The 21,130-nt window shown below is 53.1% G+C and overlaps 1 protein-coding gene across 6 annotated transcripts in view; it reads left to right on the top strand.

Moving 5' to 3' along the window:
* Positions 1-21,130, top strand: part of LOC144936331 (septin-9-like) — a 51,766-nt gene that overhangs the window by 7,321 nt on the left and 23,315 nt on the right. Inside the window, exons 1-2 of one of the 6 annotated variants that reach the window (XM_078863432.1) lie at positions 11,290-11,348; positions 12,988-13,059. Coding sequence is in view for 3 of the 6 variants with exons in the window: in XM_078863424.1 (XP_078719550.1) it covers positions 9,890-10,138 (249 nt within the window). In the remaining 3 variants the exon portion in view is untranslated. Of the gene's footprint in view, positions 1-9,889; positions 10,139-11,289; positions 11,349-12,987; positions 13,152-14,418; positions 14,602-14,621; positions 14,826-21,130 lie in introns of those variants that run through there. The other 5 variants (XM_078863424.1, XM_078863430.1, XM_078863425.1 and 2 more) reach the window with 5 other exon arrangements.

Below are 21,130 nucleotides of genomic sequence, written 5' to 3'. Positions count from 1 at the left end.
CCGCCAAGACCCCCGGGACGAACAGGTCCCAGTCTGACTGGGACGTGTTCACCTGGTGGCACAGCATGGACGTAAGGGTGCGGTTCAAGCGCTCTACCATCCCGTCTGACTGGGGGTGGTAGGGCGAGGTGCGGATTTTCTTGGTGCCAAGGAGGTCACACACCTCCTTGAGCAACCTAGACGAGAAATTCCGCCCCTGGTCAGTCAACAATTGTTCCGGCGCGCCCTTGTCAAACACGTACCCCTGGACGAAGGCCTCGGTGATAGAAGAGGCCAACTGATCGACCAAAGGCCATGCCATGGGCCAACGTGTGAGGTACTCAACGCCCACCAAGAGGTATTTGTGGCCCCGTTGGGATGCAGGGAATGGCCCCAAAATGTCGAGCGCCACGAGCTCATTAACGCGAGAAACCCGGATGGACTGCAGCGGGGCCCGGTCCCGGACAACTGGGGCCTTCCTCCGCGCGCAGTCGTGGCAACCCTTTAAAATCAGTGCCACGTCACCTTCAACACCCGGCCAGTAATAGTCCCGCTTAAGGGTCAATAAGGTCTTGTGGTAGCCAAGGTGCATAAGCTTCTCGTGAATGGCTCGGGTTAATTTACCACGCAGGCTAGTGGGCACAACCACACAATAGCGTTCCAATTGGGCATCCCAACGCATGAGTAGTCCGTCATGCACGGCGATCTCCGGGGCAGCCGACGAAGCTGAGCTCCGGGCCTTATGTCCGACACGGCGCCGTAGCTTCAGCAGAGAGGAATCCTCCATCTGCAAGCCGGACCATACCTCCCGGGGAAGTCCAAGGCCGAAATCCGCGGGCGACGCCGCACCTGGAGGGGTGTCCGCCTCGGCCGACGCGACCAACTGGGCCGCGGCGTCCCCTGGGGCCTTGCAACGGCTAGAGCCCAGGGCGCAAGCACACCCACCGCCTGCCGGCAATCGGGATAAACCGTCCGCATTTCCATGCTGTGTCCCCTTCCTGTGGATTACATCAAAGGGGTAATCCTGGAGCACTTCGAGCCAGCGAGACAGCTGACTCGAGGGCTGACTAATCTTCAGCGAATATTGCAGGGCCGCGTGGTCGGTTCGGACCGTAAACAGCCTACCGTACAAATATGGTCTATACAACTGAACAAAATAAACTATGGCCAAAAGTTCCCTCCGGGTCACACAATATCGCTGTTCCGTCGAGGACAGAACGCGACTGCCATAGGCTACCACCCTCTCAACCCCGTCGACCACCTGGGCCAGGACAGCCCCAATTCCCGTGTCGCTGGCATCGGTATCGAGCAGGAAGGGTTTCGTAAAATCCGGGTACCCCAAGGGCGGCGCATCCGCCAAGGCCGTGCGAAGCGCCGCAAAAGCCGCCTCCTCCTCCGCGCCCCAGTGAAACCTTTGGCCTTTGGCGGAAAGGGCGTGCAGTGGCTTCGCAATGGTCGCAAAATCGCGGACAAACCGGCGATAGTACGATGCGAAGCCAACGAAGCTACGCACCTCCGCGACAGATGTGGGAGTCGGCCACGTCCGGACACAAGCCGTTTTATCCGGGTCCGTGGCGACACCTGACGTGCTAACAATGTGTCCCAAATACCTCACCGATGGTTGTAGCAAGTGGCATTTCTGGGGTTTGAATTTCAAGCCAGCAGCACGCACTTTGACGAACACCGCCTCAAGGCGTTGCAAGTGCTCGCCAAACGTACGGCCAAAAACAATAACGTCATCCAAGTAGATTAGACAAGACTCCCACTGCAGCCCCGCCAAGACCATCTCCATGAGACGCTGGAAGGTGGCCGGGGCCGAATGGAGACCCATAGGAAGCCGATTGAACTCGAACAACCCCTGGGGTGTGCGGAACGCTGTTTTGGGTCTAGAGGCCTCATCCAGTGGCAATTGCCAGAAGCCGGAGAGCAAATCTAAAGTCGAAAAGAACCGCGCGCCCGAGAGGGCGTCCAGGGAATCATCCATGCGAGGCAATGGATATGCATCAGCCACCGAGATCTTGTTCAATCTACGAAAATCGACGCAGAACCGGAGACTCCCGTCCCGTTTCTTGACTAGCACAATGGGGGCACCCCAAGGGCTAGTAGATGGGGAGATGATGTCCGCCGCCAACATTTCCTCGACAGCCGAGCGGACATGATCTTTTTCCGCTGGGCTAAAGCGGTGGGAATTAAGTCGAATAGGGGCCGCGTCGCCCGTGTCTATGTGGTGGTCCAAAAGAGTAGTGCGACCCAGATCAAACTTACTTTGGCTGAATACATCGGTGAACCGCTCGATGAGGTCGCGGAGTTGCCGACGTTCCCCGGAGGACAACGAGGCATTCTCGTCGCACAACGTGGCAATCCATGATGCGTCGGGGTCCCCCGTGCGCATCACGCCCGCCACGACCCCTCCATCCGGGGCAGCGCTCTCGGGTGGAGGAGCCGGGGTCGCGTGTGCCAAAACGGCGCCGGCCGGGACTACGACCGGCAAGGGTCCCGAATTGAGGACCTGCAAAAAAAGGTCCTGGCCCCCCGACACGGCTGTCAAGGCGCCCACCAACCCCTTCGTCCTTGAAAAGTAGCTTGACGGGGACAGGAGGATACCCGTCTCCGTGGAGCCCATTTCGAGCGGTTTGCGCAACCTAAGGGGTATCAGGATTTGTGACGCCGGTGGTACGGTCACCGGCACTTTATTCAAGGCCCGTACACCGGCGACCAAGGGAGACAGGACGGTAGGCGATTGTAGGAATTTCAGCCGCCTCCCTGACGGCATTTCCACACAGCCCTGGTCAACGAGAATTCGGATGGGCATCCTAGACAAAAAGTCGGTCCCCAAGAGGCATGGCACTGCCAAGGTCCTGGAGACCAAAATCGGCCCGGCCAACTCAATCTCGTCAACCCGAACCGACGCTACAACGTGGCCCAAGATGCCCAAACTGCCGCCGTTCGCGGCGACACAAGCCCCGCGAACCGGCCTTAACGGACCCACGCTGCGGGGTAGCAGCCCAAAAATGGCCTCCGAAATAATGGTGGCCGATGCCCCCGTATCCACCAGGAGGCGAACGTGCACCCCTTGCACATATCCTGCCACCGCTGAGGAGCCGGCAGCTGCCGCCACCATCCTATGCGCAAGTGCATCCCAGTGGCGGGTCTGTCTGGGCCATTGAGGGGGTGATGACGATGGTGCACCCGACCCTTCGAGGACAACCCCATGCCGATGGGTCCTAGCCCCGCTAGATGCATGAGGTGAAGGGAGCGGCCGCGCAGATGATGCGTCGCGACTCGCCTGGGGCCCCGGACCCGATGCCAAGGAGGGTCTAGGAGAAGGTGGAGTCCCTTTTCCAAAGGCCCCCGGGGCATTCCGGCAGCCCCGCTCAATGTGGCCCCGCTGACCACAGCGGAAGCAGGCCACCGTGTCCGCCTCCTGTGGACGGGAAGGTCCCGGCCGCCCCCGCTGCTCCGGACGGCGACCACCCGCCCCCCTTCCTCGACGATCGGGCACCGCCAGGGCCGCGAGGGTGTCCACCCCCTGAGAGGTGACCCCCCCGTCCGGCGCCGGGACCCCCGCACACGCCGCCATCTGAGGCCGTTGGCGGAGGGAGAGGTGCGCCTGAATGTTTTCGGCGACCGCCAAGGATGTGATCTGCCGATCATTGTTGATCGACAGAGCAATTCCTAGCTCCCTTGCCAGGTCAAGCAGCTTCCCCAAGGCCATAGAATCAAGTGCCCTGCCGTACAGGTCAGGGTATGCAGCCTGTGCCAGGGCCAGGAGCGAGCAGCGGAAGGCCAGCGGCAGTTCCCCCTCCTCCCGCCGCCGCAATGAAAACTTTAGCTGCGCGGTGGACGGCGGCTCAAAAACGTTGGCCATTTGGATATAGGCCGCCGGGAGTGTAGCCCGATTGGCCGGATGGATGGACTTGAAGGCCTGCAGAGCCCTTTCGTCCAAGCAGGTCGGAAGCGCCGGCAAGGCCTCCTCCATGGACCAGCCGACCGACATGTATGCCGCGTCGAACCGGTCCTGGAAGGCCGACCAGTCGCCCCCTTGCGCGACAAACGGCGCAACGTCGGGTAACCGGCGCTGCCATTGGCCGCGCGGCGCCGCGAGGTGTGGAAGCCAAGCGGCACCTGCGGGCCACCCGGCGGACGCGACGTGGTGCGGCGGTGGCAGCATTGCGGCTCCCGCGGGCCACGCCGAAGACGCGGAAAGGTGCGGTGGTGCTGCGGCTCCCATGGGCCACGCCGTAGGCGCAGCGAATTGTGGCTGAGTTGCGGCCCCCATGGGCCACGCCGTAGACGCAGCAAAGTGCGGCTGAGTTGCGGCCCCCATGGGCCACGCCGTAGACGCAGCGAAGTGCGGCTGAGTTGCGGCCCCCATGGGCCACGCCGTAGATGCAGCGAGGTGTGAAGGCACCTGCGCTTTCGCGACCCACCTGTCAGCGGCGGCGTACGAAGCCACGGCGTCGTCCCGCGACGCGGCGAGGGACCACGGCGTTGCCGAAGACGCGGCGGTATAAATCGGGCCTGCAGCGGCCCCCGCGGCCCACCCCGCCGGCGCAGCGAGGTGCGGGACAGCGGCCGTAGCCGCGGCAACCTCTCGCGACGCAGCGAGGCACCACGGAGTTTCGGCCTCCCCGGGCCACGCCGAAGACGCGGCGGTATAACACGGAGCTGCGGCGGCCCCCGCGGCCCACCCCGCCGGCGCAGCGAGGTGCGGGACAGCGGCCGCAGCCGCCGCAACCTCTCGCGACGCGGCGAGGCACCACGGCGTTGCAGCCTCCATGGGCCACGCCGAAGACGCGGCGGTATAACACGGAGCCGCGGCGTCATCCATGACAAGGGACGCAGGCACGGCGAGGTGCAGAGCCGCGGCATCGCCGGTGGCCGGCCCCGTGAGCGCAGCGACAGGTGGAGCCGCGGCAGCACCCGCGGCCCATTCCGGCGGCACGGCGATGTACGGGGCAGCGGCAGCTGCCGCTGCCCACCCCGGCGGCCCGGCGAGGACGGCACGCGCGTACTTACCCGGGGCCCCCCCGGCGGGCGCAGCTTGATGTAGAGCCGCGTCGTCGCCGGCGGCTGGTCCCGCAGGAGCGGCGTGCCGAGACACCCCGGCCGCGTCAGTGTAGAGACGCGGCGTCGCGGTCGCCATGGCAGCACCCGCGGCCCATTCCGGCGGCACAGCGATGTACGGGGCAGCGGCAGCCGCCGCTGCCCACCCCGGCGGCCCGGCGAGGACGGCACGCGCGTACTTACCCGGGGCCCCCCCGGCGGGCGCAGCTTGATGTAGGGCCGCGTCGTCGCCGGCGGCTGGTCCCGCAGGAGCGGCGTGCCGAGAAACCCCGGCCGCGTCGGTGGAGAGACGCGGCGTCGCGGTCGCCATGGCAGCCAAGTCCGCCGCCCGCCGCGTCGCAGCCGTAGTAGCGGCCGCATACGTCTCCCGAGCCAACATGGCCGCCGCGGATTGCGTCGCAGCCAACATGACGGTCATTTCCGGTGGAGCGGTCGCTGGGAAAACGGCGGCGCTTTCAACGTTGGCAGTTGGCAGTTGCTCCCGTCTCGAGTGCGGGGCGGTTGGCTGCGTCCGTGCCTCCACCTCGGCCAACCTGACGGTCAGCTGCCCCACCGCCTGCAGGAGCTGGTGCAGCAGAGCTGCGGGGACGCTTTCCGTCTCTGGCGGCGGCGGTGAGCTGGCACTCCCCGCAGCCGAATCCTCCCGCTCCGGCCCGCTCGTTTCCATGGGGACCGTCACCGGGGTCCCGGGCTCCGGGGTCACTGCTGGAGCCTCCTCTCCGCCTTCGGCACCCTCCAAGTCATGTGCCGGTGGGTTCTTACGCCGTGCGCCCGCTTTTGACATGTTGGCGACGGTGTAAACTTCTGACACCAGTTGTTAAGTAGTTGTTGCTGTTGTAGACGGAGGTACTCGGAGACGGAGGTGAGTTAGGGGCTTCCGCCAGGGTTTATTAACAGGTATCACTATAAGGGTTCCCTCTTCACCCCTTCCACTATCCCCGTTCCTCCAGTGACCCCGCTTACGTCACGGGGTCTCCCTTAAATACCCTCTGAGGCGAGACGTCACGTGCACTGCCCGGCGCGTGCGACCCCACGTCCCGTGATGTCACAGCACCGGACAGCGCACGCGACGCCACCACTCTCCTCTACTCCTCTACACAGGGAATATTTTGTTATTGAAGTAGTAAGTTAGTACTTAATCATTATATAAATAATTTACAGCTCTGTCAAAACTGTCGATGGTCTTCCCATGCTGGGAGTTGTTTGACCATACTTCACTCTGATGGCTGGTGCAGGTTGGTGAAGGAGCAGAGGCTTATGACTGATTCAGATAGCGCTTGCCATGGAGATTTGTCATGGCCAGCAATCTAACTCTGCCAGCCAGGTTCAGGTGCAGGGTGCTAACCACTGCACCACCACTCCACCCCAATGTTCATATCATGAACTGTATTTATGCTATGAGTTGATCGCCGTTTTGTTGGTGGATTCTTGATCCGAATCGTGGGAACTTGAATTTCGCAACTGAAAAAGAATCGCTGCGTTTGCTTCGGCTACCTTAAAATACATTTTGGTGCTCAAGTTTGTAAGGGTTTTGATTTCTGACTAATGCATTTACACATTGTTCTCAACATGTTGACCTATAATTTAAATACAGTTCTTACCAGCAGAAATAATAAGTCTACAAATCATGGCTAATTGCAGCGTTTGTCAAAGGTCAACAGATTTTTTTTTGCTCATGTGCACCATCTGATGAGGCTCAAACCGGCGATTCCGAGTAATTGGGAACTCGATATCCCCACAGAGGACGTGCAGGGCCTCTGGTCTGTGCCTCTGCTAAGTGCGCCGCTGCACAGAAAGCAGCATGAATAAATAAATGAAACACTGCCCTTCTCTAAGATGACGTTTCCCAAGCTCCAAGCGCCGACCTTTTGCGATAGAAATGTATTTCAACAAGCATGGAAACACACTATAACAGATTATGGTTAATCAAAAGGGAAATGACGCCGCTCTCTTTGGAGGGCTGCCATCCATGCAGTGCGTGCGCGATCACCCGGCTAGCGTGCCTCTCTAGTAGCTGCAGGCAGAGCCGTCCCTAGGGTGCGGTGAATCGGGAGACCGCCCCGGGCCCTGGGCTTTGGGGGGGCCCGCATTCCGACATCACGGCGTCAGACGTAATAGTCCCGGTTTAGTTTGAAGGCATCGAGGAGGAGGCCCACATGGTGGGATTTGCTCCAGTCCCCACCTCCCCCCCATGGACGGCCCTGTCTACGGGTCACAGCGTTCGTGCTGCGCTCCCCTCTGATGCGGCGATTCTCATGGCACGCACAGCCCTGGCCGCCGTCTGTTGTGGAGGGGCATTAGACCCGGCGCCCATCTGCGTCCTCGGAACCAGCGGACCGAGCTATCGCGCGTGTGGGTGGCACCACGGAATTGGGATACGAAGAGAGACCGAACTTGCACAACGCGTGGTGGGGCCCATTCCATTCCTTGCACCTGGGCCTTGCCAGCCTTCGTCTCGTAACCGTGTACAGCACCGGGCGAATGTGTTGCACCACCACGTTCACGCCGTGTCCAGCCGATGGGCCCTCCCCTGTGCTTTGTCGTTAACCCCAGCAGGGGGCTCCCACTGTCACAGAACCTCAGCGACACGATGTCCACGTTCCTGGACCATTCACCTGCCTTGTACCAAATTTAAATCCAAACGCGGTACTCGGCTGCTGCCGAACGACAACAACGTCGTTCACGAGTGAATCGTTCTCAGGATCCACAATGGAGATGACCATACTTTTACACCATTGGAACCTCATTTGCCAGTAAAAATATGATAATTGGTTTTTTACCCTTTATCTGGCAACAAAACTGACACCTTTTTTACAAGGAGTCATGTTTACATAGACCACAATACCTGCAGTCATAATGCAAACAAAAAACATAACTCTGATAATGTGCACTGTCCTTGAAGTTGATTGCTCCACACCCGAGACAGCTTTCCTTAGAGCGTCATCTGGTCCAACCCATGTGAGACTAGGCTCTAAGGAAAGCTGTCTCGGGTGTGGACCAATCAACTTCAAGGACAGTGCACATTATCAGAGTTGTGTTTTTTGTTTGCATTATGACTGCAGGTATTGTGGTCTATGTAAACATGACTCCTTGTAAAAAAGGTGTTAGTTTTGTTGCCAGATAGAAGGGTAAAAAAACAATTATCATGGCCATACTTCTCATGCAAGCAAGTGGTGCCTTAAAATAATGTTTTAATGTTTCTGTCTTTTTCCCTTTCTCCGGATTCAAGGAATGCATATTTTCCCCTGCATTTAAAACAAAGGTTTTATAATCGGGAAGCTGTGTGCTGCGTGTGTGGTGAGATTTTTGTAGCTCTAATGACACGGCATGAGTTTGGAGTACATCTTGCTTTGCGGGTGAACGTCTTATAATCTGGGAAATTGCACCAACTGTAGACTTAAGGGATTGCTCAGTATTCATGTAAACAATATGAAAGGGTGTGTGGGTTTTTTCCACCCATCAATCTCACAGGTAGTGTACATTGCATAGTTGAATGTCAGAAAGTGCGTTATCATTTTATTTGAGTGTTTTAAAACATTGTCTTTGACCTAGTTTTATTCAAATTGTTCTCTTGGAAACGACGATGAGAGGAAGTATCCATTCAGACCTCCTCCAGGGCAGCTCAAAACCCCATGTATTTGAGAACAACCAGTGGGAAGTGATATTACATAACTGTTTCTGAGAATCCTTCAAGGCATTATTTTTATCCACAGATTACGGGCCATACTTTCCCACAAACTCTGCAACAGAGAAATTTACATTTTGAATTCTCAGAGCCGGAATTTAGTCCATTTGAGTGAAACACCAATCTTAATGTGATGTGTTTTTGGTGTACAGCTATTGGTGCCTGGGTGAGACCATGGACTCCGCAAGAAATGGGTCTAACCACGCGTAACAGAAATCCAAATCCAGGATCTCAGTGGTGACTCATCGCGCTGACACCCGATCCACCCCAGCCACACGCACAATCTAGTGCGTTAATAAAGCATAAATTATGCTTCACCACCACCCCTCCTAGCATGTGGTTTGCGGACTTGTGCAAACCACGTTGGTACTGTTGAACGATCTCTTATGTGTGATGCCAAGAGGTCCGGGGAGTGCGATGATTGACGATGTTCCTGGTTCCAATTTGGGTTTACCTGGAGTGCACACAGCTGAGTACATTACTCAAACAGCGATTGTGGGTGTTGTAGGTGTCCGGACAGCCCGAACTTGTTTATATTTGGTAAAAAAAAACGCCCACCACATTTTGGACAAAAACATGGTATTTTTTAGATTGCGTGACATAAACACTGATTGTGCTGCAGATAGAACCTTTTAGTGTACAGTGGCGCACAAACAGTTGGCTCAGTAGTGGGTCAGTAGCCACGATTTGTGTAGATTTCATATAAGCATGGTACAGTGAAACTGTTATCCGTGATGATGCAGGGAGGATTAACTTTGCAGATTCTGTCTGTGGAGGCGAGATGTTATCTCCCTCACCTGGTACGCAGGAGGTCGGGGGTTTGATCCTGAACCTGGCACCTGTATATTTGGACATTGCATGTTCTCCCCATGGTCGCGTGGATTTTTCTCCGAGTCCTATGGTTTTTCCCTCCACATTTTGAATAAACATGTGTTGAGAATATTTTGCTGCTATAAATTTCCACACGATATGCCACTTCGTTGAGCTATCATTTTTGAGCAGGTCGCTTCTGCAAAAGAGCTGTATAGCTCAGTGCACTTCACCTGGAAAAAATAAGCTTAATAGCTTATAACAACCAATAATGATCTGGAAGCATTTGCGACGTGGACTCACCCCGACGCCCCTGCCTGCAACGCCTCGTTTCTATCCCTCCTCCAGATCTCAAGAAGCCCTTTGAGTTGGACATCCACGGGCGAGGCCAGGGCTACGCGGGGCGCTCGGTGAGGAACTCGGGTGCCGACGGCTTCCCCGTGACGGCCGCTCTCAAGTCGCTCATCGCCGCCCCGAGGCTCCCCGACGACGCGTGTCCCTACAAACCGCTGCTCGCAGACGGCAGCCCTCCAGCCCCTCCAGCTGCTGCCGCTGCCGCAAGCAGGCAATCAAAGCGCTTCGGAAGCATTTGTGACGGTGAGTGGCTCAAGAAGATGCGCTCCTGTGCTTACACACAAGAGGAAGCCTTCGTTATCCACACCAGACATGTATCTCTGATGTCTAGCGAATGGTGCCTATTGTGTGGTAAATTCACAATCGAACCTGGACATTTTCATGCGGAGCTATAATCGGTGAAAAATTCCATTGTACCATTGGAACCTCATTTGCCAGTAAAAAATATGATAATTGTGTTTTTTTACCCTTTTATCTGGCAACAAAGTGCGCCTTTTGGCGTCATCTGGTCCAACCCATGTGAGACTAGGCTCTAAGGAAAGCTGTCTCGGGTGTGGACCAATCAACTTCAAGGACAGTGCATACATTATCAGTTGTGTTTTTTTTGGCATTATGACTGCAGGAATTGTAGTCTATGCAAACATGACTCCTTGTAAAAAAGGTGTCAGTTTTGTTGCCAGATAGAAGGGTAAAAAAACAATTATCAAATTCCATTGTGTTAGTCATTGGTGAGTGGGCAGGGACCGTCCGTAATTGAGAACCCGGTTTAATCATGGAACTGGATTCCAAGCCAGGATCTCAGCAATGTCCGCTCCGTATTCCTCGGGCACTTCTTCGCGGTTGAGCTGTAGCAAACTTGCTCAGAACCGAGTTCCGGATGCCTGTCGCTCGGAGAGCACTGCGCTGACTCCCCACCGCACGCTCCGTGCTTGCTCTTTGTTTAGAGAGGGAACATGCCGCCCAGGGCAAGGGGTCACCCAGTCTGAGAACTTGCCCAGCTGTTGGGGCCGCTCTGTCATCTGCGAGCCACGTCTGACCTGTGCACGGTTCTGTTAATACTGTCGTTTGGCTTCATAAACGGTGGAGCAACTCGCCGTATATGTAACAGCAAGAATGCACAATGGTAAGTTCTCGTGTAACACAGTAGGAGTAGATGAGTTCCTGAAAAGATCTGTGTCAAGAGAAAAAACCGTTAAGCAAAAACTATTTCTCCATAAATTTAGTGAGATATGATGTACCCACGTTATAGAAATAAAGGAATTTACCACCATTGGCTCACATCAGCCAGTGGTGATGAGTACCGCCCGGTGCTGTTGGTGGCTCCAGTGTGTGGATGCCTCCAAGACTATCGAATACGGTGCGGGCGCTCACGATCCGGGCCGTCCGTAGGGGAGGTGCGGGGTCTCGGGTCAAATCCCACCATGTGGGCCCCCCGACACCTTCAAACTAAACTGTAAGTATTACGTCTGACACCGTGATGTCTAAATGTTGGGCCCCCCAAAGCGCGGGGCCCGGGGCAGTCGCCACGATTTGCTGTATCCTAGGGACGGCTCCACCCTCGATAGGCTTGGTGATGTTATTGACATCAGGCATGCTGGGCGTGGCTTCTCAGGGGTTTCCCACCTTCAGAAAGCAGGATGTATGGGGGAGGCTGCCATTTTTAAAGAGGGCATAGGAATCAACCACGAAAAAAATCAGTCAATTGCAAATTTCCAACGAATCGTCGACTTAAGGGATGCATTATAAGTTTAACTTACCTATTTTTATTTTACCAGGTAAGGGCCACTGAGCTATCTAGCTCTTTTTCAAAAGCGACCTGGCCACAATAATAATCCAAATGAAGTGACTTTTCTTTTGGACATTTATAGCAGCCAAATACTGTAAAAGCATGTTGATTCTAAATGTGGAGGGAAAAATCTAGGACCCGGAGGAATAGCTACGTGACACGGGGGGAACATACAAACTCCAAATATACAGACGTCAGGGTCGGAATCGAACCCACAACCTCCTGTATACCAGGCGAGGTAGTTAACATTTTGCCACTGTGGCATCCCAGCTCTAAATACGGACTTCTGTTTGCGATCGTCAAAGTCCAGCCACCAGCCGTGGCAGGGAGGGGAAGGGCATGGCCACAGATCGCATGCCACGTGATGCACAGCTGTTCGGCTGGGGTTAGGATAGAACGCATTATCGTTAATGCTTTTGTTTTTGGCATCGTATGAATGAATTATACAATAATAAGGCCTCCCCCACTTTGTCGGTCATAATCGTCGTTGTACCATACTTCACGCTGGTCAGCGCAGGCTTGTTAAGGTGGGGGTGTCCCAGGATGTCGCTCACCACAAAACCAAGGGGAAAAACCGGAGGACCCGGAGAATAATCCAGACAACATGCAAACTCAAAATATACAAGGGTCTGGGTTGGGATTGAACCCACGATTCTCCTTGATGCCAGGTGAGGTAGTGAACATCTCGCCACCGCGGCGCCCCACGTTATTTATTGTTTGAATCATGGGAAATTGCCATGGATGTTTATTTAATTCGTCCTAATTTAAAATAATCTGATAAAATTAGATGTACTTATTTTTGCAATGCTGCATGGAAAGCATATTTATTTGTATACGTCACTTATTCACAGACGGAGACCCAGAGCACGGGTCCTTGTGAATGTTTTAATCCAGGTGCTTCACACGCCCTGAGAGACACGTGCGGCGAGCCATGAGGCACGTGATTTTAGATTGCATTGTGTTTACATTTCCTGACATAGCCATTTATCCAGAGGTCGCGTGGTGAAACCGTATTTACATTTCTGCAAACCTCCCCCCGAGTTGTGTCATGTCGTAACTTTTGGCCGCGTCTTCAGGCCGCGGCCGTGGCCACATTACAGCATTGGGGTCCTCGCCTCAATGCCGGATAATTTTTCCCTGGCGTCTCCCGCCGCTCATTTCCATAACGCCCCTCCCTCCTCCGTGCCCCTGAAAAAGTGGGCGCTGTAAACACTCGAGGCCGCGTATTTTTAGTTCTTCAGACCTTCGACTTTGGGAGGAGCCTGCGGTCTCTGATCCTTGCCCATCGGCCCCTCCCTCGCCACAGTGGGAACTGGCGGTAACGGATGCAGCAGCAGCACCGCCACGAGTTGGTGTGTGGGCAGCTCGCCACCCATCCGTGCGTAGTGCACACGATGCCACCAACGTCAACACGGTCTACTTACTCCAACACTGCTTTCATGTAAATGGATGTCAGAAGGAAAGTCAGAGGTACCGTCTGTGCGTGTGTGTCAGCATGGTACTGCAGGGCGTGGTGCTGGACATACCATCCCCCTTGTGCGTCGTTCCTACCTTCATAGGCGCTCGCTAACCACACTTGTCCTAAAATAGCCAGTGTGGCTACTCGGGACTCTTTGTTTCTGCATGAACGTACGTTTGAAGACTGCGCCGAGCGTATTTAGTGAAGGGCGCGTTGGGGCCTCTGGTGGTGGCGGCGTTGGTGGCGGTTGTGAGCTGCGTGGTTCGGGCTGCTCGCGGCCAGGTGACGCACCGACTTGCCGACTGGTCGGTATGCGGGAACGGCAGTGGCCGCGGGAGCCATTAGCGTTCGCCAGGGCGACGAGTGAATGCGCAGGGCCCCACAGTTGGGGGGGTTGAGCTCAGAGGCCCCCATTCTTAACGGGCTGCCTCGGAATCTCATGATCTCTGAGTCAGACTCTGGCATCTGAAATGTATGCTTTGTCCACATCAGCCTAGAAACTCTGGCCTTGAGTTTTCTTTTACCATTTAGCTATTCCAGGAATTTACATTTTCGGTTTACAAACTACTACTTGTGTTATGAATTAGTGCCAGTGCGCATGCATGCACATGTGTTGTATTCATGGTGTATAGATTTACGTTAGTTAGATATGTGTGTTTTGTTGTTTGTGTAAAGTTTTTGGATACATTTATATACCCACTTTGTATGCATTACACACAATATATGTGTATTTATGTGTAATGCACTAAACTTACTAATCATCATGTTTGCCAACAGAAACGTGGTTAATGGTTCATTAACTGTGTCTGTAGTAACAAGATGACTGGAAAGTTACTCATGGGAATTTTTCTGAAGAGCTTGTGATGCAATTGTTAAATTGAAAAGTCAGTGATAAGTTTGTTCCTGATTTGTACCTTTTCCAGAATGAATTAGCCACGATTTTTTCTAAGCAGTTACTGTGTTCAAGCACACCGGTCTTAAAATTAAACGAGGGCACTTGTACAGTGCCGTGGCTAATCATTCTAGTACGCAGTGGTATTAAAAGTGTAATAACAAACGTTCAAAAGTTCCTTCGTTGGCAGAGTAAATGCCCTGTTGAGGCATCCAAAGTACACCGCGAGTTACTGATCGGGGAGGGCACTGGGACTGCGTCTCTGAGCACGGAGGGCGGGAGGGAGTTTCTGTCCCTCCCACCACGTGACGTCCTTGCTGCAGCTGCAGAATGGCGTTGACGTCACAGCGAGCTTGGCAGTTCTCACTCCAGAAGCGACCACAGCCCTTGCTGCGCCAGAAGGGCAGCCTCGCCGTGAGCCCACAGCTCCCAGCCTCCCGCGAGGCAGGCGGCATTACCGTTCGCTCGCTCGCTCGCACACCCGCCCACCGGCCCGCCCGCCCGCCTTGCCGCCCCACGGACCGCTGCAAGCCTGGCCAACGGAAACACGCGGGCAGCCTTGGCACCCGGTGAGCAGGAGAACGATGCTCGGTGTCTAGCGGCGGAATGAGGAGCAGAATTTAGCACCGTCCAACGCCGTGGGATGCGTTGTGGGGGCGGTGACGGAAAGCACTCGGAGCGCTGAGCTGCGTTCGTGGCAGCAGTTTTAGTTTTTTTTTGTTTTCTCTTGAAGAATTGCAAGAGCTGAGCCTCCAGAAACTTTTCCAGGAAACGGCCATGGCAGCATCAGCAGGTGGGAATGCACACTGCACAATGGCAGCGGGGGTTTTGCTGCACCCTGCATCGGCTCTTTGTGAATGCGTTAATGCAGCAGCGTGTTAATGATAATTTAAGCCTTTCGCCCTTTTGAGTCCGAGAAAGTCACAAATACGCCAATTCACGAGTCCTTTGTGTTTCTTGGTTGGCCTCAAATGCTGCCAAGAAGGTTGCTCATACAGTACTTTATTGGCAATGCAACACGGGCTTAATTTCCTGATACAACTTTAGCTGCTCCTAAAAATGCATGCAAAATGTATATTATTCTAGTTGGGTGCGTTATGTTTATTCCATTGACCCGTGATAGGGAAGAGGACTTAGGCCTGTTTTTTTATGGTTATTCTTAGATTAATCACTCTTCCATAACATGTCTGTGTTTCCTTTTTGCGCAGACCTCACGTCGTTATTAAATGTTCTTGGAAGGATGTGTGTTATTAGGTCAAGTGGGCCCCATTAAACAGCAGCAGCAGCTTTGCGATTATCCAGACATTGCGGCGTTCAGAGTCTCTGCGCTCCCCGCATAGCCTCGTGCGTTGCCTCTTCTTGAGTCAAATGTGACCAACCACATAGAGGTGTTGCGAGAAGCAAGCGTGCCGTGCATTTATCTCACCCGCTGTGTAACATGGCCAAGCTGTGACAGGATTTAGATCATATTTCTGTTTATACCGTTTGCTTTTAACTGTAGTTCTCCATAACAATTAATAGGCATGTAGAATTCCCACCCCTTTAAGGGCCACCAATGGAGATGAGCACCGTCCCACGCTCATTTGGGCAAGGAGACATTTAACTTTCAAAACTTTGTCTTTAAGTAAAAAAAATGCTGCTCCGGTGGAGGCTATGAGGAAATCACCCGGAATGCGACGCATCCCGTCAGGCCTTCACCACCCGCACGGTCAGATAGCCCCCGCGACCCGCATGGTGCGGGGCGGCCCTCGTCCACGACAGGACAGGCGGGAGGTCTGTGTGTGAACTGTAGGCGTTGACTCGTGTTTTGCGTGCGGCTCAAGATCACCAGTCAGATTGTCAGGAAAAAGTGCGTGGGGAAAAATTCTTACGAAGTCGACCTCGCGAAGGCTCTTCACCGCAGCAGGTGCTGCCTGCCATACTTCCCCTCCCATCTCTGGCAGACCTCTCCCCCCCCCCCAAGGAGAGGTTCCCTTTTGTTCCCTCACAGTGGGGGGGGAAGACGGCAAGAACAAGAGCCCAGTCGTGACTTTTAGGCCTTGGGGTAGCGTCTGTCTCTCAATATCCATGCGCGCTGTTGGATGGACAGAGGCAGAGAGGGATTTTAACAACGAGGCTCGTCGTTGTTTCCACTGCCGTGCCGGGAGGTCAAATCGAACCGGGGACCTCTGTGTTCTCACCAATGCACCACGGCCACAACCATCCACAGCTTAGTAACGATGCGAATTTCACGGGTGAATGACTGCGTGTAGGTTTTGAGGAGACGCTTGGGAAACTGCATTTACGACGGAAGTGTTTCCTGTCCATTTAGAGGCCTGTTCTGGTTATTTTCTGAGCACGATCATATAAATGTTGTTTGATGTTCGTCATGGTTTGTGCAGTACCCTTTAGCTAGTGTTCGCGTGCACTAATAAGCACTAAACATTAGTATTAAAGTATTGCATATGATCTTAATGGCGGTACCCCGGGGTACCAAATAATACAAAATGTCCGAGGCAATTAAATGTTTTGTTGCTGGGACACTATTTTTTCAAGGGGTGTACTTCACTCCGCTACTGGGGTACCAATCAATCCGAAATCAGTGCTACTCCGGGATGTCGAAACACAGCGAGGACGATTGCGCTGAAACCCTGAACGCTCATACGAACCGTGGTGGTGCATCGTGTACAGCTCGTCGAGATGAGTCGATTGCCGCATCGCCGACCATCAACAGACTAAGAATGACTGCATCACGGACATCGTGCGAGAGTGGGGTACTATGGTACCCCGGGGTACCGCCATAAGGTTCATATGTAGCATATCTAATACAATCCACGTTCTATTAAGTGCTGTATAGCCAAGCTATATTGACATTGTCTTCAGCAGCAGAACATAACACACATCCCAACATGCTTTGCATGTCAAGATAACATAACCATTCTGAAGCATATTCGATACACTGCCTTTTGGATGGGGCCGAGCTTGTTTAGACAGCAGAAGGACAAACAAGACATCTGTACCGGTTTCATCCTGATTTAAGACTTGCCACGCATGAGTGTAATCGTGAGTCCAAAGTATACAGCCTTCAAATGTACAACCAATCACTCTCTGGGGTGTCTGGCTCGTAGCGCGCGTTGTTGTTCGGCACAATATGTTGACGTTTCACTACACATGCTGGGCGCTTCTTCAAGAACGTTCAGTTCCTGAACAATCATTCAGCACGCTGCGCAAAACCGCGACAGCCTACGCAGCAGTGATCACGTTTAGTACAGTCTGTTTTTCACTTTTGTCCGTTAGCATCTGCAGGGCCTCCCTCAGCTGCGTCTTGGCAGCCGCAGTTTAATTTGCTCGGGTAAAGCGGCACATCAAGACACTCCAGACCCCCCGCGGAATCCCCACGGGGCCTCCCTGCCCCTTCAACCCTTCCCAATTAGCGCGTCGAGGCTCTGCCCGGAGAGGCTGCTCGTTCGCTTCGCTTGGGACGGGAGGAGCGAGGGCGCAAATAGCGGAGTTTCCTCCCTGAATGCGGAGCGCACCACGTCCTGCCGTGCTGCCCACGCTGCTGCTGCTGACAAATGAATGGAAGTCTCACGAGGGCCAGAGGCTCCGCACAGATTGTGATGGCTGTGGCCCCGCGTGCTGCTAGATGTGAATTTTTTTTGAGGCCTTAAAGAATGCTTCCGAATCCATTTTGTAAAGTTTTTTTTTAAGACCACAGTGATGGTTCAGAAATTTTGCATGGCTTTTGTGAAATGCTGGGACGCACATGTGGATTCGTTCACGGTTAAATGTTCCATTACTAGTATTTCTCACCAGTATTGGATTTCCTGTTTATATTTAACTTGAAACACTACACCGATGTTGTAGGTATTCACCATTAGAAATTGATTTAAATTAATATACTATAATCGAAGGAGCAAAGTGGTGGCAGAGTGGTTAGCCAGCTGTCCTATGAACCCGGTGACCCGAGTTTGATAACCAGCCGTGGTTAACATCCGTGGCGTGTGGTATCAGAATCGATCTTGTCCCACCCCCTCCCCCACACTGACGAGAGAGTGATGAAGTATGGTAAAAACACATGATCAATGTATGGGGAGGCCTTTATCCATTCGTGGTTTTATAATTACTTACATTTTTTAGTTTGCATTTTTTATGTATTGGAAGTATAGCTAAGCTTGGGACAGAAAATATGGTCACCATCCGAATGTGTACCTTTCACTACAAACATGTTAATGTTGTAATATCATCGTCATCGGCCACGATCAATCCACTGCTGCATGAAGACTTAATTATCCACCATGATCCTGCATGCAGTGTGATATGGGATATGGTTCTTTTTGTAAAACAACAGGGAAAACCATAAATATTTGAAATGAGAATATACTGCAGGGTAACAGAGTTCAAATATACTGAACAAATACACTGTACAGTATATGTAAATGTGCACTGAAATAAAAGCCATGTACCTAGTCAATAAAAATAATTATAATTTGTAAAATATGGATTTAATTTATAAACGAGCTGCTCCATGGAATGCGTGGCTCTTGTGGAGTCAACAACAACCTATGGGGGCCTCGAGCCAAAAACCCCAAGCGGCACTCCCTCGCGGTCCCAGCTCCCCTCACCGGTGCTGGAGGCCCCAACTCGTTACCCCGCGGCCTTCCTGCCTCCTGGCTGCTGCGCGGGGCACGCCGGCCGAGGGATTCTGGCCTCGGCCTCCTCATCCCTCCCCAGTGGCCTCCGGGTGCTGGGCAGGGCCACGCAGTGTCAGGGCTTCCCCCTCATACTTCACCCCCAGAGCCACAGCTCGGTAGCCAATTAGCAGCGGTCAAGGGAGAGTCGGCCGACGGGGTGCAAGAGACAGATCGGGTGAATGTTTACCACGTGACCGGATTTTTTACAAAATAACTTTGTGCGATTGTAGCGCTCCATTGTACTGTGTGTTGTTTGGCATGATGTCCAATGCCTTTCCTGAAGAAGCTGCGAGCGCACAGAGTGAAATGCCGAACATCATGTTGAACAACACGAACAACTCCAAAGTGTTGGTTTTATGTACTCAGTCTGGGCGCGGATTTGTTAATTTGACTTGTGCGGCACACACTTAGATTCAACCCTTTGACCTGTAGAGGCCAGAACCATAAGAGGTCATGGAAACTTTTACACTTAAAGTCATGTAAGTTTGCTGTGGGCACATAGATCAAGTGCCGGCTCTTAATTGACGACTATTACGCTACAGTGTATTTGAAATAAAAATAATCAATGCTTAGCTTTGTTTAGCCAGTCTAATTTAACGCTTCGCACTTATGATTAAATCTTTGGGCCCTGTATCTTGATATGGTAATTTCCATGGTAATGGGATTTGAACATCGGACTCGGAACCTGATACAGACTTTAATGTAAACATCACTTGGGCTTGTTTGTGTATCGTTTCTGAATGTTCTTTCACAACAAGTCGACGCCATACAAAGAGAGACCGTTTCTTCGCTGTGTAATATCGCCGGCATCGTTCTTGTAATTCCACGCAGCCGGCACGGTGCGGCACGTGGTACAGTGCTGCATTTAGTTGCAAGTCAGTGGCCCCATTCCAGCAGGGTCGGTTGCTTATCGCAATTTGCAGTCCTAAGCCAGCAGTGGAAATTACACGTCCCTATGACAGGAAATTTTCAATTCACAGATGAAACTGCTAGTGACTTTCCGGCACCGAATGGTGCTTGTAAATTGATATTTCTGCAATTGTGGATGAATATACTGTAAAGGCAGTGGTTATCGCACTCCGCTCCCAACCCAGTGACTGGATTTCGATTCCCACCCGTGGCTAACTCCAGCGGACGCCTCCTTCGCCAACTTGCACTGATGAATTACGGTGAAGTACGGGCAAACGATCCCCACGACTGGCGCGGCATGAGGAGGTCTTCATTCAACAGGGGATTGACAAAGGGACGTGCGTTGTATATCTACGCTCGGCAACGCGGACAGTTTAGCAACAACTGATGCAGCATTTATTTTTGTTTTTTATTTGTGGTAAATATAGGCGCTCTTTCCAAATTGTGGTGCCGGTAATAGTCCTTGAGATGCCGTAAAGCGAAAGGGCACGGCGCCTGGCGGTGGCTCGTGCCAGCGGTCAGCGGCGGAGGACGGTCGCGGCGCCAACAGCCCCTGGTGACCTCGTTGTGAAGTCGTCGTCACCGCGTGGGCCTGGCGGGACGGGAACTGTTCAGCATTAAAGCTTAAATATGTCACTTTTCTGGGGTCATATTTTTTAAAGAAAAAGGGTTAATCCTCAGGGATGTGTCGCCTTTTGAAAGAAGTTCCGCAGCCCTGGGTAATTAAAACGTGACCTGCTGATGCACATTACCCGGTTTTTAAGAGATAATTTTTATGACCTCACGATGGGTCATTGGAATCCCCTAAATTCCGTTCTCCAGTTTGAGTGGAGTAACGATTACTGTACCGGAGAGCGCTGTGCTGCTGCTGCATTTCCATCTTGGAAGCGTTTGGTGAAAACCATCGGAGTGACCGCCAGAGCCATCACAAAGGGATTGGAGGCAGCTGTTGAGGCATTTGTTCATTTGGGGAGAGAGAGAAAAGTTGAAGAAAGAGAAAGCAGTGGGAGAGTGGTGGAGGGGAGATTGTGTTAGGATGAAAAGAGTCCCCAAAGGCCATTTAACAAAAGATGCTGCGGCCTTCTGTGGAGCTGCATTTTGTTTTGTCAAAGCAGTTGCTTTGTTTTTGTGGACAACATTGTTTTCTATTTTACGTATTGTATTCTGAATGTTCACGCCTGTACGACATAGTGCGATCAACTGATACGTTTACAGTCCTGAACATTGACATAGTATATGGACACTGTGCCACGTATGCGTGTGTGTACGGCTAACACGTAGTCGGCAGAGGTGGGACAAAGTCATTGTTATGCAAGTCCAAGTCGAGTCGCAAGTCATCAAATTCATGACTCGAGTCTGACTCGAGTCCAAGTCACATGACTCGAGTCCACATCTCATAGGTGGGACAAAGTCATTGTTATGCAAGTCCAAGTCGAGTCGCAAGTCATCAAATTCATGACTCGAGTCTGACTCGAGTCCAAGTCACATGACTCGAGTCCACACCTCTGGTAGTCGG

The sequence above is a fragment of the Lampetra fluviatilis genome, chromosome 1 (genome assembly GCF_964198595.1).
Source record: "Lampetra fluviatilis chromosome 1, kcLamFluv1.1, whole genome shotgun sequence".
Lineage (NCBI taxonomy): Eukaryota > Metazoa > Chordata > Hyperoartia > Petromyzontiformes > Petromyzontidae > Lampetra > Lampetra fluviatilis.
The sequence above is the reverse complement of the archived record's forward strand: the minus strand, read 5'-3'. Positions and strand labels throughout refer to the sequence as shown.